Genomic DNA, 24,888 nt, shown 5'->3' with positions numbered 1-24,888 from the left:
ATATATATGTATGTATATACCTCATGGCTTGAATTGTGTACGTAAATTACTTGTTAGCCGCTGCCACTTGCATTCCTTTGTTGCAGTTGCAAATGCAACAAAATGCCTTGCAATGCATTCGCGTGCACCTTTCAAATTTTTTTTTCAGCTTCGCCTAATCTGTGAGTTTGACTTGCAATCGGCATTTTGCCGCCGCCGCCGCTGCTGATGTTTTTGCAGTTTTCTCAGTTTCATGTTATTGTTATACACTACCAGAGGGTATTATAAATTTAGCTTTGAAATTTAAAATACACTTAAAGGTGCCATAACCTCTTAGAGTGCCGCAGGAAAGATCGTTTTGGTACGTTACCTCAAGTAAAAATTAAAAGATGCCAATGATTAGGTAATTTATAATTCTTCTGAGCTAAACATAGAAAAAATAATGTATTTTAAATTAAATAGTAAAATTTAATGATCTCTAAAATCATTTAATGTTGGCTTTAAGAGCATCCGATTGTTTCATTTATGGCAGGCACACTTTTGTAGGTGTTCTTCAGTCGTCTGGCTGTGTGTGTTTATTAGTGGCCTCCTCAATTTGGTATTTAAAAGACATTTAACATTTATGCTTGACTAGCTAGCGGTTTATAGCCGGCTCTCTGACATTTAAATCAGCTTCTGTTGGCCGGAGGTTTGACTGCCGGAGATCTAGAAATTTAAATCCTTTCTAGTATCGATTTCAATGGAATATTTTGATGGTGCGACCAAGAAGTATTTCTTCAGGCTGATAACAAATTGTGTAATTGTATTTCCTAGAAGCAAAGCCTAGAAATAGATTTCAATGTTGCTAAATTGCTTTCTGATGAAAAAAGAAGAAAAAAATCAAATTTATCTATTGTCTATGTGGTGGGCACTGTGGGTTTTTTGTGTGTCTGTGCGTGACACAAGTTACTTCCGGCAATTATCAACATTTTTGGGCTGTCTTCGTCTTTTTTGTTATTGTCAAAAAATAATGAAAAGAACACACACGAATGCACAAAAATTTGTGGTAAGGTTGAATCAAATATTTCAACAATAATAAGTGGGTTGAATCGGATTTAATATGCTTTTCGTAAAATGTTTTTGTTTACGCTTCAGTGTGACTCGCAAAAAAAAAACAATACAAACAAAAGTAAAACTGAAATATTCAACCGAAACGCAGAAAATAATTCAAACCAATTTTCCTATAATTATGACAAAGCAAAAAAAAATTTTGTGTTTTGCCAAATTTGTACTACGAGGATGATGAAACGATTTTTAAATATGGGTCTAAAGGTGATCCATTCAATAATGAGAAAATGACAAGGTAATAATTATAACTAAGCAGTTTTTTTTTTTTTTTTGGGCAAAGTTGGTAAATTTAATTGTCTATGAAAGGTGCCAGAATCAGAAGCATATCTTAAAATAAACCTTTAGCTATTTATGGTTTTTTTTTACAGTTAACAGTAAACTATTAAAGATTGAGGAGTTAAGGTTAATTACATTATTTTTTTATGTATTTAAAGCAGAATGTTGTTGGTACTGATGAGGCTTCTGGTGCTCACATTTGGTAGGCCTTCTGTTTGCCTTTAGCCAAGATCTTTGCATGTTTTTGGCATAATAGTTGCATCTTGATTTATGGCTTATGGATTAAATCAGCCTGCTAAGACCTCGTCTCGTCAGCAATAACACCCAATTAGCAAATAAAGGTCAAAATATTAGCCAAAATTAGAAATGTAAATTGGCTAAATCCCAATATTAAGTATTGTTATGGTTCTTCATACAAAAATCTAAACTGTTGCCTCCAAACAATGATTATAATTATCTACAAAACAAGTTTAAATCGTGTCAAATTTAGAACTTTATTAAAATAATAGAGCTATGTTTAGGAAATATATTTAAGTACCACCCACCCAGAATCCAATAATGAATAATTCGCAAATCATGTAACATCAGATTTTTAATTGCTCCCCCGACTCGTTTCACCGATTTGCACGTAATCAACGTGAGTAAACAATTGAATATTCAGTTCTATCCTCGACAGATCTCGAGTGAGTCAGTTTCACGTGCTGCTCTCAACTATTTAGCATTGAAATAAAAAACAGACTTGGCGTTTTTCCCTCTTGATATTAATTATTAAACGTTGGTGAAGTTGGTTTTTTTTTTTTGGTATTCTTTCAATTTGGAGCGTTTCTTAGAATGCGGATGTTGTGTTGAAACGGACGTTATTCTATATAGAAATCTATTTATGACTCCAAATCCACTTTACTCCAAATCATTTATTGTTCCGCTATTGTTATTGTTGGGCCCCGGAATGAAGAAGAGGAAGAAGTAGAGGTTAATAACAAAAAAAATACGCAGTTTTTTCTTTTGGCTTTTATGTTGCCAATTTTTCAGTTACGCTTGAGCATTAAGAGCCGCTAATTCTTTTATTGCCAAAGTCGAAGAGTCATTTTTTCCACTCCGCTTGAAGATTGCCTTTGGCAAGGTCGTTTGTTCAGATACATATGTATATGTTTGTATATAGTGCAAGAAAACGTTTATGCATTTGGAATTTTTATATATCTTATTATTTTTGTTGGCTTTGCTGATGATTTCTTGGAATTTTTGATGCGACTTCACGCAAAACTTTGTTTAACAGGTGCTGGAATGCCCAAAGCTAAGGTGTGTGTGTGTTATTATTATTTATTTTTCTTCTTCTTTTTTCTAACCATATTTTGGTATTTTGCCTTACGGCCATTTGCCAACTTCGTTTTGCTGCTAATGCGCAAAAAAATAAAAAAAATCATAAAAAATTAAAGAAGAGCCAAACACTTTGTATCAAGTTTTGTTTAGTTTTTGTTGTGTTTTTTTTCGAGTTATTATGAAGGGTTTCAACACTCGAGTGGTGTGGTATGTGCTCGAAACACATCGACAGACAAGAGACCTTATACCAATTACTACTTTGTTGGCTCGAGTAATTAATGCTCCACTTAAATTACATATTTTAAATTGGCTTGAGGTTGGAATTTAAAGGCTTTTTTTTAATGGTATTATTACTTGCGAAATAGAAAATATTGTTAACAATTAACTGTATTGTATTTTAAAAGTATTTACAACGAAATAACTGCTTAATATGATAAATAATGTTTTTAAAAAGGCTTTCCGTGAACAAATGCTATCTTTTAATTAAATTTTAAACAAAATATATAGGAAAAATCTACATATATAAATTCTACAGAAATAGGTCTAGAAATCTTAAATCTAAATGATAAACCATATTAAGTCTAATTAAGTCTTATGTCTAAAATACAATTTTGTAAAAGGTTACCACTTTTTAGTAACTTATTCTTAACTGTACCATCAACTAAAGTATATAGCTATGAATACACCTTCGTGTAATAATTAAACGGTCGCCAAGTAGGTGTTGTTTTTAGCTTCTAATCAATTTCATGCCACTTATGGGGTCTTAAATTTATTTCAAAACTATATAATCGGTTCAATTTGATTGCGGCTTGTCTGTTATGGACAGCCAGTATGGCCGGGCGCACAGTCATTATATACATATAAATACTTATGAATATAAATCTCATTGTATAAGCTGATTTTGTTTTGCATGCATATTCATTGAGCCAGCTCTACGTTGTTGTTTTTGTTGTTTGCTGCTGATGTGGTTAAACAGGCAAATTAAAACGCCAATTGCAAGAAATGAAAGGCAAGCTAGCAGGCAGGCAGCCAGCTAGCTGGCAACAACAAACGTGGCCTGAACTGAACGCATTTGCAACAGCAACAAACATTGGTAGGTTTGGCCTGGTCTCTTGGTCTTTTGCCACAAAAGCAACAACTACAACTATAGTTAACAACGTTAACAGCAACAACAACAACAACCCAGCACCTTCAATGTCAATTCAATGCAGGTGGCTACGACTGCGCCCCAGCTTTATTTTACCTTACTTCAGTTCAGTTCATTTCAGTTGGCTTAACTCGATTCAGTTTCAGCCTCAGCCTCAGCCTCAGCTTCAGTTTCATTTTCATTTTCAGCCTTAAGCTTTTGGTTTTTGGTCAAAACCATTGGCTCGTTGATTTATCTGTAACGCTGACCAAGTACTGGATGCTGTGCCCGCTTAATTGTTTCGCTCGGATCAAAATTTGTTATGTAATCGCATTATAGCGATTGCCCATTGCATGGCAAATAGAAAGACAGAGAGAGAGAGAGAGAGAGAGAGAGGAGAAAAAGATTGGCTTGTGCGAATTCCAGTTCTATAAATAGTACTTTAAATGGGTTCCGCTAGAATATAATTGGTAGTTGAATGGGTCTTATTTAGGATTAGTTTAGCTACCATTAGTAAAGCGTCATTTCTTGATACTTTATTTATATACATTATTATTACTCCAAACTCAAAACAATTTCTTTAAAGGGTAAAACAATTTAGAACTGTGAATCTCCTATACTTACCGTTTTAAAAAAAAACCCCAGCCGGATCTCTCAGTATATCCGCTTGGCACGGCAACCGCATTTATCGGTTAAACGAATATACATTTATGCATTCACCATATCAAATGGTTATTGTATTTTGATTTATATCAAAACAAACCACACCCATTGGCAACCCAAATACTTCTTGGCCTTCTATCGCCTGCCCTCCCATTCTCACCCTCTCGATCTGATCAGGTGAATGAAGGATTACCCAAACCCAAGCCCAAGCCCAAAGCCCCCAAAACCGACACCCAGTCCAAGTTTCTGAGCCAAGTGGAGCTTGTCTACAGCTTCAAGCTGAAAACTGACAGCACCAGTAGCAGTACCACTAAAAAGTGGACTGTTCAAAAAGACTTGTAATAAAATGTTAAATTATTCATAGAATTGGTAGAAGCTAAAAATTATATTATGAAACGTAGGAAAAGTCTCTCCTAAGGTTCGAAAAAAAAGAAAAATCTGTTTAATAAAACAATTTAATCATATTAAATTATATAAAATTCCTTTAAATTTCTCCCAGTGTTGGACCTGCAGTAACAGCCACATAGCTGCGGCAAAAACAAAAGCAACAGCAAACAGTTCACTGTGTCTCTGTGCGCCAAACTGGAAAGATCGGTTTCAGGTTTCAAGGACTTTTCGGTGGACATTCACTTTTGCCTATACAACGTATATATATGCATGTATATGAATTTTCGTACAGAACCACTCGAAAACAAAACAACAACTATAAGACTATAAACTAAAAAAAAAAAAAAATAAATACAGAAGAAACAACAAAAATCCGAAGAAACAGAGGCACAAACTCTTGAGCGAGTAACGTTGAGCCGGGCTAAACTGCATTTTTGCGTCTCGAGTTCGTCGGATGCAAGTAACTGGAGTTTTCAGCTGCTTCTTATTCCACCCAATTCCGAACCCCCTTTTGTCTTCTCCTTCTCCTTCTCTGCCAGATCCACCGATCGATCGAGTCAAAAGAAATCCCAAAAACTCAACCGAAAGGCCTCGCCCAAAGCTTTCAATTTGACTTTCAATTATTTCGTCTGCTGATGCTGAAGCCTGAAGCTGCTGCTTGCCAAAGCAACGGTACATTGTGCTTGCACTGTTTTTTGCTTTTTCGTTTTGCTTATCTTTGCTTTGCCTGCCGCCACCTCCACCTTCCTCCCAATGCCCCCAAAAGAGAGGGGAGGGCGAGTGAGATCGAGAGGGAGCCTTAAACTCACACATACAATCACTTGTCTTGTTTCATTTGCCGTTGCCATTGCCCTAAGCGAGCGCGAGAGAGTCGATTAACTATGGGAGAGAGTACATCCTGATGTTGTTCTTTTCTGCATATGTAAACACTGCAGGAGCCTGGGAAGAGAATAAAAGAACTTATTAGTCTAAAAACTTAAGTAATACATTTTTTTAAAGAACTTTTTTTTTTTAATTTATGGTTTAATTAACAAATTAAAGTTTCCGTTTTATTATAAAAAAATACTTAAAACAGGAAACCAAAAACATTTAAGAGCATTTTATCGAGGCAATACATAAACTTTTGCTGACGTCACATGAATACTATTGGAGTAAGCAAAGGCCGGCAGAGAAATTCCCTACCTACGTTCTCGTAGTAATTTTTATACTTATAAGAAAACCCATAAAAAAGAACAATTTCACTATAATGTTTTTGTTTAACGAATATTGCTGGGTATTTCCCCATCGACTTGAGTGATTTTGCTGTCGCCAAGCATTTGTTGCATTCATTGCACAATAAATTATAATACGGGTTTGCTGTGGAATCCAAAAGGTTTCGCCTGCTTTGGCGCCCCCCTCATGATCATTATGGCGTATTATCATCATCATGATCATCATCATTAGTATTATTTTGCTCCAATGCTCTTTGCGATTGGATTGGGATTGGATAACTCGTTTCGATTCGCAGCCAAGTGCAAACTTGATTCGAAGACGTCGCATCTGCAATTTTGACATTTCGAATCAACCTTGAAATCGGAATGAACGAGTGAGATTTGCAAGCCGCCCCCCTACTTAAAACCAGCCAGCCATCCATCCCCCTTGAACCATAAATTCATCAGTTTATGGCAAATATGTATGTTTTGAGGGTTTGGTAAAATGTGTAATAGCGGATTCTGGCCATATGCTAAAGCCGGCTGGTATTCTTTTTTTATGTTTGCCGATTTACGAGTAAGTTTTGTGCCGAAAGGTCACTAGTTTTGTGATTCCCTTTTTTTTGTCCACATGAAAAGCTTTCACTCAAAGCTGGGCATTTCGCTCAAGGCCTGCGCAGTGACGAAGGTCATCGAAGGACTTGCTTTTTCGCTCCCACTCGATGGGATTTTATGAATGAAATGCACAGTGCCTCCACCCCCCCACTCCTATCACCGAGCCTTTGCGGCTCTCTCGCTTCATCTCGTGCCCAACCTACGACAAAAATTGTGGGTATCCATGAATGAATGACGCAGTTTGTGGCGTCTGCTAGAAGGTTCTAACTGTCTCTCTCCCTGTCGCTTTATCTTTCCTTTGGAGCTCTCGTTTTGGGCCACCATTCATGGTGACGTCAGCATGCGTAATTTCCAAATGCGGGGGCGTTAGCGTGGGCATGGTTCCATGCAACAACCGCCCCGTATAACTTACGCAAAAGAGCGGCAAACGACGGCGTGATTTGTCATAATTCGCATATGTTGATGTGACTGAAAACATCAGATAACAATTCAACCGGGGGAGTACGGAATGTGGGTGGTATCCGAGCGGATGTGGTCCGAAGATAAAGCCCCACAACACACACAAAGGAATTTGTTTGCCATACACTTGAGCGGGCTTATTGATCGCGCAGGAAGGGAGTATAAACTAGAGTTTCGATCCCCTGGGACCAATTTGGTAATACCTACATACGTACTTCAAATTCTGAAATAGAAATTCTGATAATTTTATTTTTAGATATTTTAAAAATACTTAATTCAGCAGGGACAGGACAGGACGTTTGGGATAAGTTTTCAAGGCAATTGACTGCACAAAAAAAATATTCACTTTAAATAATTAAATTGGTGTTTGGTGGAATATAATAAAATAATACAAAAAGAGAGAAAAATTTACACCCCTTAAAAGAGAAGTGTCCCTTGAGCCTTTCAATCAGTTGGGTTATACCCTCCTAGCTCAGTTTACAATCGAATGGAAGCGACGCATTCATGATTACATCAGTGTTCCTTTGGGCAGCAACAAACTCAAATGATAATTATATGTGTAGCGCACATTCGGCCAATTCTTCACTCTCAAACCCGGACTCATGAGTCCCCCTCTGTACAGGACTTACGTAATGCACTAGTTAAGCTTAAATTGCACTTAATTGAATGTTATATTGCTGGTCATGCGCACGCCCACGACGTTACTCCGGCGCCATACACGGGCAAAGGACACGCCCCTATGACTGCCGCCTGCCTCCAGTCGCCCACTTCCCATCTCTCGCACAGAGTCCCCTGTCGTCCTTGTTTTCGGCTCCTGTTCATGCTGGCAGCAGGCGCCGGCAGCTTTTGCTAACTCTGTCTGTGTTGTAGCCGGGTCTTGGACACTTAAAAAACAAAATCCTACAAGTTTTTAGGAAAGTAAATGATTAAATATAAATCAGATAATCTTAAGAAAAGTTATATATAAATAATGATTTTCTTAAACAAAAAAACTCAAGTATTTAAATATGAAATATAAAATATATATTTTAAAAACTCTTTTATAAGCAATCCCTAAATAAGGGCTTTTCACTTTATTTCCTTTAAGTGCACGACAAACCACAAGGGCCAATGGGCGCCTGTCGGCTGCCAACCTCCTGTTGACTGGCGAAGGACCTCCTCCTTCTCCTCCTCCTTGTCTACTCCTACTCCGTTCCACCTACGTACCTACTCCCTAGAATTTTCCGCCCTCTTCTCCGTATGGACGCCAGTTATGAGCCGGCTTATCGATTTTTCATTACTTACTCAATTTAACGTTGACGTCGTTCAGGGATCTGTGGCAGGTTGCTGTGAGGATGTGCGAATTTGTGGTCCTTGTTCATCGTCTCCGCCGCCCTTGGACTTCCCCTTTATGCATTTGGCATCCCACTTTTGCGTTGGCGTTTGTGGAAAAAAAGGTTTATACTAGATGAGCTAAAAAGTTTTGGCCAAAGTCGGCAATTAAAATGAAGGTGAAAGTTGTAGTCCATGCCAGAAATAGCTTTTCCGATTACTTAAGCGGGGAAATGTGCAATGAAGTGGAGAGTATAGGTTCTGGAACTAATTGAAAATAAGTGGGTAATAAAGGTAAATAAATTCATTAAACTTGTCATTATATATCTTAATTTTATTTCAGAGTTAATTAAATAATATAGTTTCTCTTTTTAATAACCAACTCTTAGTAATAGTTAAGAAGTTTTTATTTAAAGAGTATTTAAAATTCTTTATATATTATTTCCTGGTAATAACATTCCCTTACGATTTTCACGCTTTTCTTTTGTCGGTCCTGGTTTCTTCATTTTCTTTTCTTTGCTTGTGTTTGCTGGTTTCGTTTTCTTCTTTTTTTTTATGTGCTGCCCATGCCAGCGTCAATGGGATTCTATTTTTAGCTAACTAAATTGCAAATAAGGCGAGTCACTCAGTCGAGAATAATACCAGCGCACTCTGAAATTGGAATCGAATTTGAGGAAGCAGCAGGATGATGGGCATGGGCCACAGCCCCAGATCCACAACCAGATACTGATTCAGCTTGGGTTAATCTGCGGTCCGGAGCCCTTGGGCCCTTGTGGGTCGTTGCGATAAAACGTGTAAATGCTTAGCACCAATTTACGAGTATTTTGCACTTGACACCCACGCGAAATCACTCGAAAAAATAAAGAATTATATATGTTTGTGTTAAGCTCCTTTATGGGCAAAGCTGTCAAGTATTTAATTGATTGCATTTGGGTTTTAGGGTACAAAGTATATATCTGCAGCACAGGTTTATTTCTAATTTTCACAAATGTACGTGAGACGTTTTGTCAGGCTTTAAATTGCTTGTTAATTTTATATTTTAGCTTAGAACTATCTTATTTATAGACTTCTATATACAAAATATAGTCAATTTCAAAACAAAGCTATAATTTCTTCGAGTGAACCAAACCTAATGAAAGTGAGAGACAAAACCCAGTTCCAGCTTGTAATTTGCAGTGGTTCCTTGGTCCACAGTCTCTCCACAAAACCCAAATCCCTGACCCTGCCCCTCTGGGCATGGCCTTATGGTGTCCTCGGCTTACCGGCGTCAGACAGGCGACAGGATATTATCCACTTGGCTTAGGTGTTGCCAAAGTGTCGCTGTTTCACGCTCCACTCGCTCTTCAGCGACTTGCTGCAGACCAACTTTCAATTTCCAACCAAAAATGGCAAAAAATAATAAAAAAAGAAATAAAATAATAATTGTTGTGCGTGTGTGTGTGTGTGTGTATGTAGCCGGGGCTTTGTATTATCAAATTGGTTCATGGCAATTCTTGTGCGTTTTGTGTGCCGCTGTTGCAGTCGCGATTGGAGTTGCAGATGGAGACGCAGACGCAGACGGAGCTAGGAGCTGGGAGCTGGAGCTGCACGAGCTCGTTAGCGGAGGCTGTTGCCTCCATGGAGGCGTTGTTGGTTACTTGGTGACTTGGTTACTCGGCCCGCCAGCGGCTGAAGAGTGTTAGGACACACAGCTGCTGCAACCAGTTCCAGCCTCAAGCCATTCTAATGTGTCCGTGTCTGCAAAGTGAGCGTTGTCACAGTGGGGATTCGGTATAGGAGAACACGGTAATGATGTTCTGGTAATTGCTTTATTTTCAAAAAATATTAAGGCATTGTTTATTGATATTTATAGATACATTCCTAAGTTCAATGGTATTTATCTTTATTTTTTGTAAAGGTTATACTTAAATATTCAAATTTTTATAGTAAGTCTTTTGGGATTTTCATCCTTTTTTTAGTTTTTATTTTTTAAATATAATTTGACGAATTTATTGTGCAGTTTCTGTAATTATTGGATTAGAAAATCCTCCCGTTTGTTCCCTTAAACGAATCCTGACTGTCTGCAATTTATGTGGAGTGCATGCGTTGCATGGCTGGTGTGTTGCTGCTCTTACTGCGATTGCCCTTGGAGCCGTTTCTTGACGTGCTACAAAAAAAAAAACACATAACACAGCAAATAAATAAAAGTAAAAAAATAAAAACACTCACACTTTCGGAAACTTCGACACGGACACAATTAAGGTCGTTTCTGCGTGGGCGTGTGATGATGAGGAGATCGTAAATCTGCCTCCGCCGGCGGCTAGAACGTGTCTGGAATCCGGGATGCTTGCCACTTACCAACTATACAACCCATTCTGGTCCCCAATCTTCTGCTCAGCCTCAGGCCTTTTTTGCCGATCCACGCGGCGTATACGTAATATTTGAGCCGGGTCTCTCCAGCTGCCGCCTGCTGCCTTTTGACTTTCACTTTTTGTTTGCCTTTGCTGGCTGGCTGGTGGCTGTCTGTGTTTGCAATTTGAAATTCTTGCATAAAAAGCGAATGCAATTATCGGTTAAATAACGTAACGTAAGGTATAGAAAATATTTAATCAGTTGCGAAGATATCTAACTATAAGTGAGTAAAAAGTGTGGCCATGAAGGTGAGGCTAAACTGTAAGAACTAAGCCTCCACACAAAATATATTGCCAATATACATTCACTCACATTTTAAGACAACAATTCTTGGACTCGACAGACTTTGGTCTTAATTCAATATTTCAACAATTCACTTTGCATTCTCTCGGCCAGCAGCCATAATCAAACGACATTTTTTTCCACTAAAGCCACTAAAGAACGGCAACAACAACTAGTAACAGCTGCTGGCCAACACCCAATATGGCTAACACAGACACACTCACACACTTGGGAGCAGATTTGATTGCATTAGAGTCTTGCTGCAGCTTCAGGGGGTGGGGTACCACACAAATTTTTGTTGGAAAATGCAACAGAAGCGAGCTGATCTGAACCGAACTGAACTGAACTGAGCCGAGCTGAGCTGGGCAAACTAAACCAGTCTTGAAAGGTGTCTTTTATATATCTATCTATATTAACCTGGCACTGAGACATCGATATATAAAAACACGTATATATGTACATATGTATATTTGTACGAGAGCAGCCACACGGAGACCAAAAGTAAAGCAAAACACTTTTTGGCCAGCCGAGAAAAAGTAAAGTCTCAGTCGCGTCAACAAGTTCCAACCAGAACTTGTTGCTGTTGTTGTTTATTGGTTGTCTTGAGGTTTTTACTCTGCCAGTTATTGTTGTTTCTGCGGTTAAACCAAAGCACTGAAGCATACCATGCTATATTTGCCATATAAAAAATCAGACGACTGCGGTTGGAACTTGACAAAAAAAAAATATAATAATAAATAAATAAAAATGTATTTTCAAAATGATGAGAGGGGGTGAAATATACAGAAAAGGTATAAAAAAATGCAGAGGGTGGTGAACTAAATCAACATCAGGTTAACTCCAAATGGGCGGTACTTATAAATGATCTGTAGTCCTAAGATTAATATTTTCAAGTACCTGGATATTACACAATGATTTAACCATTTATTTAATGATTAATTTTCAAGTGATTGCCGAAATTCCATCTCGTTTGCTATAATCATTATTAATTTCTGATTTCGTGACTCAATGTTTTCCAAATCCCTTTTGTAAATTATTATTAGCCGTTTAGTTTTGGCCTATCCAATCGGATTATCTATTATATTTGGATTAGAAATCGTTTAAATAACTAATTTAAATTAATTATCCAATTTATTATTGATTTTTTTTTGTTTTTTTTACAATAAATTTGTGAATATTTCCTTAAGTTGTATTTATTTAAGAGTTCTTTGTTCGCTTTTAAGTTATCTCTATTATCTTCCAATTTGTATTTTTTTTTTATATTTTAATCTGAATATTATATTTTTAAATTAATTCTTTGAATGACTTTTAGTTTAATCCTTTAATTGTTATTGCAATTATATTAAAATTTTATTTTTAAGTTTTCTTTTACCTTTCTCTATGTTTCTTATTACTTTCCATTATAATTAAGGTTTTATTCAATTACTAATATTTAAATTGTTTAAACTTATGCAGTTTAATTTTTAAAGTATTTTCCTAATCAAATTCACTTGTCTGAGGTTTGAGTTTTGTTATCTCCTTTTTTTTTTCAATATTAATTTTTATTTATTTCTTGTTGTTTGGTATTCAACGTTGCGGATTTCAGTGAATAAAAAAGCAATTTGAACGTTTCTTGTTTTGCGACTATTTGTGCGAGTGTTTATGTGTGTTTGACTGAGAGCGTAGTAAACACATTTTGAAAATCGAAAGCAAGGTCTTTTCTGCAGACAAGATTGCCGCCGCTATACGTTTGTGGTTGTTGTTGTTGTTGCCGCCGTTGGTGCTTTAAGCCGTTGTACCCTTAAGCTTCGGACTTTTAGTTTAGAACGTAATTTATAAATTAATTATTGGCCGGAGTCACATGTTTGGGCCACGAATTCGAGCGCACTCTGCCAACTATCTCTAACGTATTAACAATTTTAGTCTGTTTTTTTTCCCCTGTCGTGGGGTTTTCATTTGTTTTGTAGGGCTTTAAACTATTTTTATATGGGCAAACAAACAAAAGGGAACACACAGAACGCGAAAATGGGAAATGCATATGTTTGAGATAGCGTTGCCATCACCCCCAAAAGCCATTCCCTTGCCACCCACACAAAGGGTAACGCTGCTTTGGCACGTGTCTGTCAGCGCCCTCGACGTCATCGGCAACTAATTGCAATTAGCAAGGCCCACAGAAGCAGCAGTAGCAACAGCAGCGAAAAACAAAAAAACCATATACCTCAGCGATAGCTTCTGGGGTGTATCTGGCGTGTCCAAGATAAGCCGCCAAGTCCAGATACTTTCTGACTGATCATTACTGGGTACTAATAGAGCACTTGGAAGTATTTTTTCTGTGATCTATGGCTAGAATACAAATTGGTTTGTAGTCTATAAGCACGCAATTTAATTAAAGTAATTATTTTTGGGCAAAAAGCTTTCTTCAAGTTGAAAATTCTTTGCATTACTGCTGGGTGTCTCATAGTCGGGGCTCTCGAAATGTACGTTTCCTTCTTGTTTTTTTAAACGCCCAATAATTCAGCTGGTGATAGGAACATCAACATCATTAAAAAGCATCAGAAGAATCAACATCCAAAAAGAGATTGTGCAGCATTTGCTTATAAAAATATTTAAAGATTATTATCTGTTTCAATAATATATACGATTTATAGGAATGCTTTAATTTGATTTATTTAATTTAATATTAACTTTTTGTGACTTTTTAAATGTCTATTATTTTTATTTTTACTTGAATTATAATTTATATAATATATATATATGGTTATTTCCAGTTATTGTATTTTGCATTCATAAATAGACCACAGGGCGTATGAATAATATTGGTGTTTTTATAATTTTTAATTTTTTATGAGCAGTTTTTATTTAAAGTCTCATTTTTAATAAAATATCTTAATTTTTTTAAATACCAGGTCTGAATAGGATATTTTCTCTGTATAAAGAATATATACTCTAACGTTTAACAAGGCGTATGCGTGATATTTGCTACAGCTAAATTACTCTTTTGTATTTATTTATTAAGCGCTTTGTTACCATGCCGATTAAATTGTTAACACTTGGCTGAAGACAGCTTAGCTTCAAATGCCCCTCTTCAGAATAAATTCTTTCTAAAAAGTCACTCGTGATTCTCTCAACTTTGCCGTCTTTTCTACCAATTTGCAACCCACACGTCGTATACATAATCTCAAGTGATTTGACGAAAATAAACAACTCATTGAAGAGCAGAACAAATAGCGAGATCCTCGTATAAAAATAAATTGTTTATATCTAAAAATAAAGTAAATCAAGCGAAATAGTTTACCAAACAAAGGCAAAAGAGCAAAGAAGGCAACACGAAATCAAAAAACAAAAAAGATCGTGTGGAAACTATTAACCAAAGCTTTCAAAACAGTTAAGCTTTTGAGCGAACTGCATTGATTAGGGCATTGATTAATGCATATTTTCCAATAAATTTTGTTTTATTTAATTAATTTATGTTTTTTGTATGGCCGCAAAGAAGTGGCTGCCGATTTTAAGTGGCTGCAAAAAAGCTCAGCGACGCTGCTTCTGACGTAATTTTTTGCCGTTACCAAGAGCCAAAGCAAAAACAAAGCACTCACTCACACAACAGACTTCTTCTGATCGAAGTTTGCTCGCTTTGCCGGTTTCGAAAAAGCAACAAAAAATTGAGAGAAAAAATCGAAAGAAAAAATTGAAGAGAAAAAACGGCAAAGAAAACGAACAAATAACAAAAAAAAATATATATATATAAAATAAATCGACAAGACACAACAGCACACAGCATAGCAACTAGTGGCGGTGGCGTAAATATAATTAAACTTTCGAATGGGATCAGCCGCAGCAGCAAAAGCAGCAGCAGCAGCAACAGCAGCGGCAGTAGCAGCAGCAGCAACAGCGCCTGCAGTTTCATTTTATTTGATTTTCACTCAATTGAGCGAGCGAGCTTTCCGCCGCCTTTTTGCCGCAGAGCTTTTCCCACTCAATTGGAATGGCCGCGTAGTCAAGTTTCATGCCAACGCCGAATGCCGTTGAAATCAGTCGTTCAACGAGAGTGACCGCGTGCGAAAGCCAGAATCAAGACCCATCATCCACACAGCTCAGCAGCGCCATACTATAGCTGAAAACCTATACTATATATATATATATTTAAATAAGAGTGCCAAGGCGCAGATAAAAGCCAAACGAAGAAGCACCAAATCTACCAGAGAAAATACCCAGGTATCTTTCACGTCTTGAGGAAATCCCTAAATAAAAAAAGGGAAAAGCTGCGGAAAAACTCGAGCAGAATATTCTAGCAATTGGCAACTGGCGACAGGACTGTTGCTTCCATCGCGCTGACTGGTTCAAGCGCACCCAACATATGTTCGCCTGGCTACACCCAAGCTGAGATACCTTTCGGACCATATGTTGTTGGCCAGGAGCTGCTGTCGCTGCCTCCTTCTACTGCGTTGTTGTTTCGTGTGCGCCGTGTGACCGAAAAAAAAAAGAAAATACTCTGATACATCTCCCAAAAAAAAATACGAAATAAAAAACGAGATAGAAAAAGATTAGATATAAAACAGCAGAAATTTTGCAAGTGCGCGTGTGTTGCATTTATTTGTGAGTACAAGTACCTTCCAGTGTCGTCGCAGTCGTCGTCGAGTGGTGTAAGGAAGTGCAATTAAAAAAAAAATAAAGAAGTTGCTGGCAAAGGCAGTGCTAATTGCTAAGGCCACAAAACAGGAACCATCTGGAGAGTGCTGCGATACTCGGTTGAATTTTCGCATATACATACATATATATTATATATCCTGTCGCTCGTCGCATCCAGCAGCATTCTTATGAAACCGGAAAATTGGCATGAATCGTACAATGCAAAGGTAAATGTCAAGACCACGCCCACAAACAAGACACCACATACCACCCACCATCTTTCCAGCCCCATTCATGTTGCAGCATATGGCGAAAACTTAAATGCGCAAAAATCCATCTGAATCTGATTTTGTTGTACGCGTATCTGTATCTGTATCGCGCCTCTGCTGCTGCTGCTGCTGCTCGCTCGCAACGTTCGCTCTCTCTATCAATGACAAATCTCGTTAAAGTTGTTTTCTGTTTGCTGTTTTTGTTTGTATCTTTTTTTATGTATCTTTAAGTGCGTTTATGGCATCCGACTCGACTCTCTCAACTGTTTATTGTTGTAGTTCGGTTTTGGCTCATTAGGTTTGAAGAATTCGCAAATGATTATTGTTGCCCGCCGCTGGCTTATTGGTCTCGTATTGAATTTCCTTCAATCTAGAAGCATAAGCAACAGATGTTTCGAGTGGCAGAAGGCCTGAGATGATGAAGCTTGACAGTGAAAAAGGGTTATACCGATTGAACTGAGCATTTAATGCTTTGAATTCGAATTGTGACTGGCAAATTGAATTGTCACCTTTTATGGTTCTAGGAATATAAAGAATTGGCTTTGAAGTTTTTTATATGAAAAGATGAACACTGAACTTGGGGATTTAGAGCAGTTATAAAACTATGTTAAAGAAGAGACTTAAAAATTAAAAGAAGAATTTAAAGATTTGTTTTATAATAAGCTGTCTTTCTTTCTTTGTTATTAAACTTATTTCGGTCTTGGGCTCAATTTCTTAAGAGTTTTATCAATAATTGTTATTTTATCTAGCATAAAATAGTAAGAATATATATTTTAACCTAAAAATTACTAGTAGACTAGATAAAACACTTCCTACAGAACTTCTCTTGACATGAATATGTTTTATTCCCTTTTCTAGTTGTATTTTTTATGTTTTTAAGTGCCACATATGTCACTAGTTTTTTATATGTAAATTGCCCATTTTTCTTGAAAATCTTTCAAGTGACCTGGCAAAGTATTTCATCATTATTGTTGCATATTGAAATATCATTCAGAAGACTCCTTGAACGCAATACTGCGTAGTTTTATTGTCATAGTAAAACTAAAGTTTTTCGTACGACATTCAAATGAATGCAACGCCACTGCTGCTGCCTTTGGCTTGGAATTTTAAATCGGAATCGGAATTCGAAATTCGAAATTGGTATTCAAATTCAATTTCGAACATATAATGTCGTCTGCACACACACAGTCTATATACCAAGTGTAGATATACAAGTACCTAGGGCCAGGCACATATCCGGGTTCACCAGCTACGTCAGTCTCGACTTCAGCCTTAGTATTTTCAGTGGTTTTGCAGTGAAACCTCACGACTTGGTCTTGGTCACTATTTTTTCCCACTCTTCTTCATTTTTTTTTTTTGTTTTTTTTTGTCGTATTTTATTTTAGTTATTTGTATTTTTCTTTTAGTAGTCTGAGCCACCGTTTGTCTGGTCACGTGTAGCGTAGGCCAACAAACGCAAATTACATTTGACGTTGCATGCAACAAAAGCAACTATAACATCGAACAACTGAAGCAACCCTCACTAATTACATTACATTATATATAACACTTGGCGCAATGTCTTTGGGCTCAACGACTATTTGTATTTCGTTCACGTTGTGTCACCTGAATTGGAATTTAAATTTTTTGTTGTTGTTGTTGTTCGCAAAGACGCATTTGATACTAGGCAGCGTCCCAATAAAAGAAATTATGTAAACAATAGTTGCTGGCGATGGTGGAAAATGGGGAAAGGTAAATAATAAATACGTAAAGATACTTTTCAATATGAAGTTGTCATTTGTCAAGCCCCCATTGTTTGGTGAACAGAACATTCGGTTTTGTTTTTGTTTAAACAGTTTGCAGTTTATTTATTTGAACGCCTGTCGTTGCTCCTATTTTGTGTGTGTCTTCACGAACACACTGAATGGGGTCTATGGCAACATTGTTTCTATCTAATGCTCCCTGGACGGTGATCCACTGCACTTGTTTCTCGAAAACAATCGAAATGTATCTCAAGAAGTATCTAGTATCTAGTAGCTGTATCTGTCACTGTCTCGCATGCAAATGTCTGGCACATATTTGCTTAGTTGACCACGCGAGCTTCATATTTTTCTTCACCATTTTTCTCAGTTTATTTTTTCTTTGTTTTTTTGTAAGCTGAGGTTAATAACCTGACTTTAAATTAGCCAAGCTCAGCCGCCAGCTCTACCTGAGTTGCTGATGTATCTGTATCTTGAGCTCCAAGCCCCGCTCCACGTTTGCCGTTACGATGTTTGCTGGCTTCTGACCCCAATCAGAATCCGAATCCGAGTCTGAATACGAATACATAATAATTCCAGCTCCAGGGCAAAATCCGTGAAGTGTATTTATCTCGCAGATATTAATTACGAGGGCCAGGCCCAGAACGTGTCTTGCCGAAAGAACGTAAGCTGATTATGCCCCGCTTGTCTATTTTACAATCGGAGATTCGGGAATCTCAGCCAAATTTAATTATGCAACAAGTATTCAAGAGCTATCTCTTTGTTGATTCCCCCGCAACGGGGGCGTTTGATTTATGCCTCCTTGTTGGGCTTCCAGAGAGGATCGGTGCAGATCGGAGCAGATCTCAAGCGCTCTGTTTTGGCCAGTTTTCCCACCTGAGCAGCAGCAGGTTGTTGCCACAACAGCTTAATTGCAGTTTGCGTGGCCCGACTTCGTGACTTGTAAATAACAGAAATCATGGCGAAAACAACAAAAGCGTTTTGGCTTAATGATGCAGATACATATATATGTATATATATATAGTAGTATGTTTGTCTGTACAAACAAGTAAACACAGAGTGGCAAGGAGCAATAAAACTGCGTGTTGAATAATTCTTTTGATTGCCTTGGAGAAGGGAACCAAGAGCCTCACGTTTCATATCTTCCTCTGACTTGAGTTATGCAATGCATCATCTCTTATCAAAATCATCGGAAATTTACTCTTATCTAGGCTTTAGGCTTATATCTTACATATCTTAACACTTGACTGTGAATAACCTTTTTTTTTAATCATCTTTAATGGGATTTTTGTAACTAAGCAGAAATGTTTTGGTTGATTTTAAGAAGAAATTAATTTGTTTACCAATTATTATACCTTGAAAACTCCCTAAGTTTCCTGAATCATTGGTATCTGTATATTTTTAGAAACAATATTCATTTAAGCTCTACAAATAATAAAAACCTTTTTCGCTGTTATTGTTCTTGGGTTATATTTATCATTTTAAAACAGATGATGTTCTCATTATTTGTATTTAAACTTCTACCTAGATATTTTCCTTAACTACGAATGATGATCTCCATGCTCCACTTTGTTTTCCCCCCCTAACCAACATTTGTTAACCTATTTTCCCGCAACCTAAAAAAATATATATCTATAATCATTTGCATATCAACCCATTTGTTGAGAAAGGTGGTTTTCTCTATCGGGTTTCGTTTGCATTTGGCACACGACGTCGACGGGCTTTAACATATTTTCCATTATGCATGAGTAGCCTAATCAGAGTTGCATTGAGCAACAACACAACTCTAGGTCCGAGATGGTAAAACAAAACCCTTTTTTTGGTTTTTAAATGCAATCAATTTTTGATAACTTTTCGTTGTTTTTGTTGTGCTCTATTTAGTAGTAGTAGTAGTAGTAGCAGTAGGATTGTTGTTGTGGCTGCCACTGCTGCAGTTGTTGCTATTATTGCTGTTGTTGTTATTGATTGTCAACCTTCAGCGAACAACGTTGTATGCCGCACACGGCGAAGGTCGGCCACTGCGTTCGTTGTCCGTCGCATTTGCTGTTACACTTGAAATAAAATAGGAATTAGTCTTGTTAAAATTAGAAATTTGATTGAAATTATAATTTATAATAATTTATACCAAAATTAATTAGAAACATAATTAAATACTTGATTTTTATGAGGTTCTACTTCAATTGAAAAATTAGTAGAAAACTATTCTTTAAAGATTTTGTAAATATAAATGATGTATATATTTTATCTGTGTATATTATGGCTATCATTGTTGCTGTTTCTAATGCAGCTGCTACTGTTATTGCTGTTTTTGTTGTCGCCCGGCCTATCGGCATTTATTTCATGCACAAAAAACTAAAACTGAACTGAACCGAACTGAACGAGCTTTGAGCTATATGCATTTACATACATTTGGATACCACAACACACTGGCACATACAGCAGACAGGCCTATATATCTTTGACTTTGATTATATATATATATCTGTATATATATATATGTAGAGATCTAGCATGCAATTGGCGTAGGCAAGCGACGCCGCGATATTTGCACCGTTCTAATTAAAAATGGATACGTTTAAGTTAAGGACGGACTCGCGGCTAATTGAATTAAGGCGTCAGCTTGCGTACGTAGATACCCCCGTTGCACACAAAGGTATCTGCGAGTCGGGGTTACCAGTGTCGTTTCCCGAAATATTATTGAAAGCAAGCTATATCGAAATATAGATATATCTATATATATAATTGGGTGTCCCGCTCCCGACACGTTGCCATAGTTTCTCCCGTGCAAGTGCTTCGCTTTTTTTGGGCTTTAAACAATGGCAAACAGCAAGGCAAATACACGAACAACTGTTCAGCTGTTTAAATAGCACTCAAAAGCCTAAATAAAATAAAAAAGAAGAAATGTAGATATTGGGTATATTATAGATATAGCCGGCCGTATGTAGAGCACAAATGCTGTCCTAGATTGGCCGAAGAATGTGACAATTTTTTGAATACAGTGAAATGTCCCTAAATGCTTTAAGGTGTCCAATAAAATCGGGGGTTTATCCAATTCGATGTTCACTTTATTGGCGAAAAACAACAGAAAAACAAGAAGAAAAACGAGCCAAATTAATTGAAAAGAAAATGTGCGCCTTGGCAGAATCACATTCTGATTTCTATGTCTTCCTCAGAGATCGTTTCTATTTTTTTTTTTTGGTTGCCAAGCGCCGCCAAGTTTCCTCGCCTTTTGTATATTTTTAAATACATTTTTCTATTTTCTGAATCTTTTTAGCAGCCACACACGTTTATCTGTCGTATGCATAATAAATTTCTATTGCCAGAGTTCTATTTTATTAACATTTTCCCATCTCTCTTGCTTTTTTTGCAGGTAAGCAACAAAACTATCGCAACTGTAATCGGTTATCGTTTTCAATATTGTGTAAGTATCGAGCTTGTTATTGTTGTTGTTGTTGTTTTTCCAAAAAGTTCACTGACCAACCATTCAAAGAGAAGAGACTGAGAAAAACTTTTCTTCTGTTTGACCGACACAGAAATCAAAGAAAAGCGCGTTTTGAAGAAAAAATCCAACAAAAAGCGAAAAATGAGAAAAAACACACAAAAAAACAACAAAAAATAGATTTCACTTTCACGCTTTAAACGGCAAAACGCAGCCAGTCACAGATACTTTGTTGCACTTGCAATGCCAGTTGCCGTTGCAGGGGCAATTTCAATTGCACATAGAAGTTCCACTGGCCGCAAAAGTGAAGATGAAATTTTTGCTGCTGCTGCTGCTGCGGCTTTTGCCAGCAAATTTCATCAGTGCCTGCTGCGGCTTTCACAGCGAAAAGTCAAAAAGCAAGAGCTGAGAGCTCCACATGGAATAATAGTGTATATTCCACAAAAGTTGAGGTCCAGCTGGGGGCGATTTTATTTCATTTAAATTAAATTTAATTTTATTACCATCAGTTGGATATATGTCTGCTCCAGTCTGAATTTATATCAAGTGGCCTAGCAGTTTCCAGCAATTTACCATGATTTAATTTGGAAACTTTTGTAGAAGAATTGTGGCTTCAAAACAGAAAAGTTGTATTTTAGTTTTTAGAAATATTTACTACATTTTGTTTGAGGGTTTTTGTAGAGTTTATTTATTAACAAGTTTGCTTGTTAATTTCCTCTTCAAGAAACTAATTGATTGCTGCTTTACTAGCTTAAATATTTAATTGATCATTAAACAAAAAAAAAATGAATTTCCATTCATTTTTTTTATGTGTTAATGTTGGCTTATGTTTTTATATCTTCCCTTATCATCTATAATCCCCAAAGACTGCATATATTAATGCATACAACTTCATTATATAGTATTATTTATTTTTATGCGTAAAAACGAGCGGCCAATTAGTAAAGCCAGTAACTCTATTATGTGTTTCCTTCAGCTTCTTTTGGAATCCCCAAAAACGTTGCATATTTTAATGTTGGCCAAGAGATCTTGCAGCGATCTCACAACTCTGGCTGGGATCCCCCTCTCGACGACAGTTAGTTTCAGTTTCAGTTTTAGTTTCAGGTGCATTTGCAGTTGTTTTTGGCTCTGAGTGGCTGAGATTAAGTCTCGTCTCTTGGCTCTCAGGTGGCTTCTACCTTTATTGTGGCTAGATGGCTAGATGTCTGTATGGCTTTAAAGTATAAAGCTGGCCGATGTGGTGGCGCAACGCTTTGGCATGTGCATGTTCATGTGCATGACTCGAGTGCATTGTACAACATACAAAAGCAAAGGCAAACAACACACATGAACAATTGCCACAACAAGCAGCAGCAGCCAACGGGCAACGGGCAACGGCAACAATTTGTGGCTTGTTTGGCTTTTGGGTTGGGCTTTTGGTTTGTTTTTGTTTTGGTTTTTCTTTTATTTTTTTCATTTTCATTTTCATTTCTTTCTGTTGTTTGCTAAGTGAAAAGCCTTGTTTTGTTTTCCAGTAATTTTCACCATTAGCCATTTGGAAGCAGCTTTTGTTTGGGGTTCAACAGTCAGTCAGTCGTTTTAAAGCAAAGGTAATGATTTAATTATGTGGCGCCCACGCAATCAAATCAGTTTATTGATTTTTTCCTTTCACCGAATGCTGTTTTCCTTGTACAGTGGGCACTTGATAAGGGTGAACTTGGGAATTAGAAGTTCAAAACTTTAAAAGTTCAAAAAACTTAATTCTAACACACATTTATGAATTATTTTAGTCAAAAATTGTACTAAATAATTAAAAAAAAACCTAAACCGTTTGAAAAATGTTTTAAAAAGCTAGAATGTAATTTTTAATATTTAAAATTTTTGCAAATTGTAAGATTAAATATTTTTATTACTTAATAAGTAACTTAACTTAATACAAATATTTCAAGAATTTATTTAACAAGTTTCAACTATTTTTGTAATATATATTCTTATTCTAAAATATAAAATTGCACACTTTTAATTTGTTAACTTTATCGAGTATCTACTGTAAATGTCAAATTAAATTTCGTATTTCTTCTACACATTTTTCTTCTTCTTTAAATTGAATTTGGCAACGGTAAACAGGAGAATAATAATAATAATAATAATAAATATACAAATGTTTGAAAACTCCTTTCACTTTTTTGAAAAGTTGAAACCAATCCGTCGTTGTTGTTGTTGTTGGTGTCGTGCAACGAAGCATTGCCTGCAGCAGCAGCAGCAGCGTCGGCAAACTCGCAGAATGTTTGCCACATTGCCACAGATACTACAGATACAGATACACGCGGCAAGGTGGCATTTCAGAGTTCCACTGACACAGAGACCAACTAAAGCGCAACGCAAAAACGCAACGCGAAGCGAAACGAATCATAAAAACGAATCGCAAGCAAACGAGAAACGAGCCGAAGTACCGAGTAGTATCTGCCAGATACAGATACAAATGCAAAGCCAGCGTTGAACGAACTTTCGCATGTTGCTTGTATGTAGTTACAGCTACTAACCTTTCCGAGAAGTGTATTTAGTACACCAAGAAAAAACAAGAGAAGAATTACTGATGATATAGGGAAAAGATATAATGAATGTAAAGAAGATAGAGATACAAATATGAATGCAGATAGAGATATAGATAGAGATACAGAGAGATAAAATATTAAATGGTTAAACTAAAGAGAATGATATACTATGTTTTCTACCTTTCTATCTTGTATTTGTACTATATTAACATTAAAAATTAATTTAACGCTTACTTAATAGGCTTCTCTGCCTTCTGAATGTTAGTTCAAGACACATTCCTTGATCCAGAACCCCACTCAAGTCGTATCTAACACGAAAATGCTTGGCCAAGCGCAACAAATGTATCTGCTAGGTAGCTAGGTAGCTAGGTAGACTCGGTCGGATACAGAGAGAGAACTATAATTGAAATCGGGTTTCTATTTTTACGATTATTTGATGATTGTGATGGGTGCGCACTCGAGTGGAGCTGAGCAGAGCAAAAAGCGAAGGCGAAGGCATCGGCTCATGTCTAATAAGCAGATTACGCAGCTCGCACTTGAATGCCCACACAGCGGCCAATCCTCGACAGAAACTCAATAAGAGCCACTTCTTCAGCCTCAAGAATCTGCCAAATTAAACAAAGAGAAAAAAAAACGTAAAGCTAAAGCAATACCAAAAATTAAAGAGATTCAGAGCATGCTTAATTTATATCTGACGTAACTTTCTTGGATTTATAATTCATTTTACAATTTTCTTTCGTCCAGCGAAATGAAACATTTTTCCCTGTTGCATAACCGCTGTCTTTAATTTTTTTCTTTTTAACGATCTATTTGAAATGGCAGCCACGTAGCTGTCAAGAGTTGTTGTCACGTCGAAGAAAGTGAAATTACAAAATTTGAAAAATCGAACAAGAGACCTAAAAAAAACAAAAGTTGAGCTGTGAAAAGGGCAGACACTCGCCGGCAGGTCAAATTCCAATAGTCCAGATTCGATTTATGAGCGAACGAACCTCAATGAAAACTACTGTCCATTGTAGATTCCCGATTTCCGATTATATAGATTTGTACACTGCAGATTGTGCAGGTGATTATAGTGCAGTGCGATCGTGATATGTTGGGGCCATTAACCGATTTGGCCTGCACGTGCTGGCCGGAGGTACTGGCACTCGGGCACTCTGGCACTCTGGAACTCAATCATCTTCAACATCATCTGAGCGGCG

General features: G+C 36.9%; 1 protein-coding gene across 1 annotated transcript in view; it reads left to right on the top strand.

Moving 5' to 3' along the window:
• Window positions 1–24,888, top strand: part of LOC108084078 (uncharacterized) — a 50,311-nt gene that overhangs the window by 10,251 nt on the left and 15,172 nt on the right. The window contains 1 exon segment of the mRNA XM_070284166.1: window positions 21,087–21,137. Coding sequence (XP_070140267.1) covers window positions 21,087–21,137 — 51 coding nt within the window.

The sequence above is a fragment of the Drosophila kikkawai genome, chromosome 2R, assembly GCF_030179895.1.
Source record: "Drosophila kikkawai strain 14028-0561.14 chromosome 2R, DkikHiC1v2, whole genome shotgun sequence".
Lineage (NCBI taxonomy): Eukaryota > Metazoa > Arthropoda > Insecta > Diptera > Drosophilidae > Drosophila > Drosophila kikkawai.
This window is presented reverse-complemented; position numbering and strand designations above follow the sequence as displayed.